This window comes from Marmota marmota, unplaced genomic scaffold, assembly GCF_001458135.2.
Source record: "Marmota marmota marmota unplaced genomic scaffold, marMar, whole genome shotgun sequence".
Taxonomy (NCBI): domain Eukaryota; kingdom Metazoa; phylum Chordata; class Mammalia; order Rodentia; family Sciuridae; genus Marmota; species Marmota marmota.
This window is the reverse complement of record NW_026000077.1, coordinates 1,686,344-1,691,417: the sequence shown is the minus strand read 5'-3', so window position 1 is coordinate 1,691,417 and position 5,074 is coordinate 1,686,344. Positions and strand designations below refer to the sequence as shown.

The following is a 5,074-nucleotide window of genomic DNA, read 5'->3' as shown; positions in this document are numbered from 1 at the left end:
GGGGGGGGGGGGGAAAGCAATTAAGTAAATTCTTCCTAGGATTAGATGTTGTAGTTATTATTTTAAGACCCAAGGTAGGCTCTTTGTATTTAGACAGATTCCTGACTAGTTATTCAGGCAAGCTTGGAATATGTGGGTGGAGGTTTCAACCATTTGAGCTGACATAAGGAAGGATAACCTGGCTCCTCAGGGCACCAGACTTTGACACCACTGTCAGCATGAGCAGCATGGAGGGAGCACACCTGGATGGAGAGAGCAGTGATTCACACACTACAGTCTCTAGAGCAGTGACTCACACCTGTTTTCTGCCCTCTCCACATATAACAGCTAATATTCGTGGGCACAAACTCTGGCAACCCAGCCTAACTCCACATTTACCACTCAGGAAAATCTCTCTTTGAGTTAGAGTACGATAACTTTGAGTACATTAGAAAGGGAAGCAAGGCACAAACTAGTTACAAATTAATTGTGGCCCACCTCTCAGATGATCTTGATACTCTGCTGTGCTGTAATTCTAGCATTCAGATCTGCTGCTCTAGAAAGCAAAGGTTGATTTTTCAACTGAGACAAAATTATTTAAGGTTACTGATGATAACTGTTTAGAAGTAGAATATTTTGCCAGGCAGATGGTGCATGCCTGTAATCCCAGCAGCTCAGGAGGCTGAGGCAGGAGGATCAGAGCTCAAAGTCAGCCCCCAGCAACTTGGTGAGGCACTAAGCAACTCAGTTGAGACCCTTTCTCTAAATAAAATACAAAAAAGGCCTAGGGATGTGACTCAGTGGCTAAGTGCTCCTGGGTTCAATCAAAACAAAATTTTTAAAAAAGAATATTTTTCCTCACAAGTATTTGTCTGTCTGTTTATGGTGCCAGGGACTGAACCCAGGGGGACTCAACCACTGAGCCCCATCCCCAGCCCTTTTCTAATTTTTTATTTTGAGATAGTGTCTCACTAAGTTACAGAGGCTGGCTTTGAATTTGGAATCTTTCTGCCTCAGCCTCCTGAGTCACTGGGATTACAGGTGTGTGTCACCATGCCTGGCTCCTCATGAGTATTTCTTACACCATTATTCCTACTATAGAGGAAATAAATATGGATCAAGTTAGAGCAAGCAGTATCATTCTTGTTCAACTCTAACAAAATACTTCACAAAAGCAGCTTTTTATTAAAGTGGCATAATCCTCTTCAGCTCCTAAAGGAGCTAGAAAGGGCTGGAAAGAGCATCTAGTAAAATAAAATGCCTCGTTTCATAAATGAGGAAATTGAGCCTAGGAAAGTCCAAGGACTCACGCTTGATTACCCAGCTAGTAAAGAGCAGAGTCAGAAGTGAACCAGGTTTCTTAATTCCTGTCAGTCCAGTACAACCAATACCACAACCTCCTAAGAAGAGAGATGCAGACTGAAAAAGTTTAGAAAAACTGTCATATTTAAGTTCAAAGTGAAAATGAACAGACTCTGACAGGTGCAAGAGGAAAAAGGTAACAGGTGCAAGAGGTAAAGAAGTGCTGCTGCCCACAGGAGAAAAACTGATTAAAACCAAGTAGAAAATTCAGCTAAACTTTATGACAAAAAGCTGAGAAAGGATGTGAGTTTAGAACCCTGGATATGCATGACTTAGATATTTTTAAGAGGTTAAAATTATATAGTTAAGAATATTAGAATAGAGAATCAAACAGTGTATAAAGAAATCTGACAGCACAAAGAAAGAACTTTAATCCACTATATTTCATTAGACTGTTAAGTTCTTTCTTCACATAAAGCTCTTTGCTATGAAATTTGAAGAAAAAAAAACTTTTTGGCTTAAATAATCACTTGTAAAAAAAACAAGGACCACTCTAAAGCTTTATAGTATAGGAACATCTTCTGTATGCTCTTCCTAAAAACAATACAAACACAGGAAGAAGCAATCTTTGGTTTCCCTGTCAATGAAGTATTTTGCTGAAAAAAGGTAGTCCCCAAACAAGTCTTCTTCTGTTTATAAGGTTGTGATGAGACAGCCAGGCTCTGAAACAGCCTGGCTTTTAATGCTAGAAAGGGAATGTCACCTGGTGCTTGTAAATAGATGGCAAATGATTAAATGTATGAACCGTCTGTCGTGAAGCAGTTAATTTCACCAAGACTGTGTTATATGTGCATAATCACCAAGTACCCTGCCTCTATACATATACTTAACAAATAAGTTTTTAGAACTTTAGACAGTTTTTAGATCTAAGTTATACAAAATCTTTGATCTGAGAAGCTGCTGTCAATATAATAACTAGAGACACATTATATATAATTCTGGCATATCAAAAATATTTACATTACAACCAACACACATGGTCAATGAATAGAAAAATTATTTATAAATACACACATATTTACAATGAGTTCCCTGGGCAATAGGGACCAAAAAAAAAAAAAAACCTCAAGAATACAAAAACTTTTGCCCTAATACCAGCTGGTCAAACTGGGATTCTTGCTGAAGACCTTGAATATCAAAGCCCCAGGCTCAACTACCTGCTTAAAACCACTGAAGAACCCCAAGCACACTTCCCAGAGGGCTCCAAAGTTATTTTTGCTCTTGGAAGGTAGAGTAGAACATCAAAGCAGTAATGTTTTCTCAGGGTTGTTCTGAGAATTAAGATAATTCCAGCAGGTTAAGCAGCAATCAGACCTTCCTGATAGGCAAAGCACACCTCGGCATATCTCCATGGAACCATCAGGAAGCACATTTGTCTTGTATTTTCCTCTGCCAGTGCTGCATAATTTTGATTTGATATACCCATTTCTGTCAGCTGTTACCCTTCCTTCATCAGGCATAAACCCAAATGCCTGTCCTACCTTGGTGTGGTCAGATGTAACCATGAACAAAGAGTAAAGCAAATGCTGACTTTGGGGTTTCTTCTGAACTCTGAGGTAGTAAGTACAAATTAGTTCACTTTTGTCTCTGCCCAGATTTTATCCTAGAGTGGGTTTCATGTACCCTCACTACCATCTTGAATGTTCCGAGTCCTACTAAATTCAAAAGCATGGTCATGTAACCTGTGGCAGGGCATGGGGGAAGAAGAGTCTGGATCTCTCTCTGCCAGGCCTTCATTTCGATGAAGTTGTGGTGACTCAAGGACTGGTTGTTGGGAAAAGGGCGGATGAGACAGGCCTAATTCTCTGTTTATGTTCCACAGAGGCCGTTGCAATGTTTCTGAGAATGAAAGACAAGAATTATCAGTGGTGACTAGAATTCAAAATTAATTTTCTAAAACTTAATGTCCTTTTAACCAAAACCCCAAAGACATAAAGATGCCCAGTATTCCTGAATAAGAACATGGAGAACAAATGTGTATTTGCCATATTCTTAGCCACAATTAAAAAAACATAACCATACAAACATTGAATACAGTAGTAATGACAATACTGTTCAAGTGCAAACCCAAAACAATACAGCTCTTGAATTTTATAAACTATCACTGTTTTTTGTTCTGTTGCCAATAGCAAACTGCTTTTCCATTAATGGAGACTCCATGCCTTTCAAGCATTTTAAATATGATAATATTTATAAATGTGTGATTTGGAGGAATTGTTTAAATTTTTTTTTCCTAATTTTCATTCTCTTCAGAATAGATTCTTTCAACAAGTAATTTTTTTTAAAGACAGAGTGAGTGAGAGAGAGAGAATTTTTTTTTTAATGTTTATTATTATTTTTTTTTTTTTAGTTTTCGGTAGACCTAACATCTTTGTTTGTATGTGGTGCTGAGGATCGAACCCGGGCCACACGCATGCCAGGCGAGCATGCTACCGCTTGAGCCACATCCCCAGCCCTCAACAAGTAATTTTTAATAATGACTGTGTTGACTTCAATTTTTGTAGTGTAATGGCTGTTAAAGATTAACTATTTGGTCTAACTGAAGCCAATACAGAACTTGCAGCTATGTTTTTTCTTCAGTGACAAATAAAATACTTACAAAATTAAAAAAAAAAAATTGGAACTGTGGCTATTAGATCCTTATATTCAATGAATTTAACCAATTAATTTCTGAAACTATGCTGTCTTATGCTCATTCAGCTATTATTTTAGTGGTTCTGCTACATCAAAAATTAAATACTATATACATACATGGAAAATAACTAAGAAGACAATGGTATCCTTATTATAATGAAAGTTTCATGATACATGAGTAATAACTGCTGATTTTGTGCTGCTGTTACATCTTTAAATGTTTTTGTTTTAAAAAACAAACAATCACTGTACTGGGGTTTTAGCTCAGTGGTAAAGCACTTGCCCCACACACGTGAGGCACTGGGTTCAAACATTAGCACCACATAAAAATTACAGAGATATTGAGTCCATCTACATCTAAAAAAATAAACAAACATCATTAAAAAAAATCATTGTCTTCTAACTTCTAGAATGTAAGAACCAAACAAATACAAGCAACAAATAATAACCAAAAGCAACTATATTAAATGACATTATCTATACTCTGGTTTCAAAAAAATCTGCATTTCTCTCATTTTTATTACAGTAGTGAACTATTTTCCTAAAAACTACATTAAACATTAACTTCATTACATTAACTTCACCTGGTGCATTCTGGGAAAAGCTAGCCTAACATTCTGGGAACCAAAACCCACAAATAAAAATCCATGTGAAAAGTAAGCTAAAGCAAGTTTTTCAAGCTTTAATATGCACAGAAATAACCTGGGGATCTTGTTGAATATATGGGCATTTTATCACTGAACTACATGCCCAGTCCTTTTTATCTTTTGAGACAGAGTCTTCCTAAGTTGCTGATTGTCTCTAAGTTGCTGCCTCAAACTTGTGATCTCTTGCTCCAGCTCCAAAGTAGCTGAGATTACACATGTATACCACCACAATCCAGCCATGACTGCCTTTCTAACAAGCTCTGAGGTAATGCTCATGCTGACAGTCCTAGCCCACACTTTGGGTAGCAAAAATCTATAGTACCCTAGATAAAGAATGGACAATGCACCAATGCACTCTCATTTGCTTATTTCCTTCTCACAGAACAGAATCAAAATTCAGGCATGCAGAAAGCTAAAAAAAAAAAAAAAAAAAAAAAAAAAAAAAAAAAAAA

At 37.1% G+C, this 5,074-nt stretch overlaps 1 protein-coding gene across 3 annotated transcripts in view; it reads right to left on the bottom strand.

Moving 5' to 3' along the window:
- Window positions 1-1,164: 1,164 nt before the first annotated feature.
- The window catches only part of Lrig2 (leucine rich repeats and immunoglobulin like domains 2), a 158,205-nt gene continuing 154,295 nt past the window's right edge, over window positions 1,165-5,074 (bottom strand). For all 3 annotated transcript variants that reach the window (XM_048814533.1, XM_048814534.1, XM_015502196.2), the window contains one exon: window positions 1,165-3,180. In XM_048814533.1, the coding sequence (XP_048670490.1) occupies window positions 2,957-3,180 (224 nt within the window). In that variant the 3' untranslated portion in view covers window positions 1,165-2,956. The remainder of the gene's footprint in view (window positions 3,181-5,074) is intronic.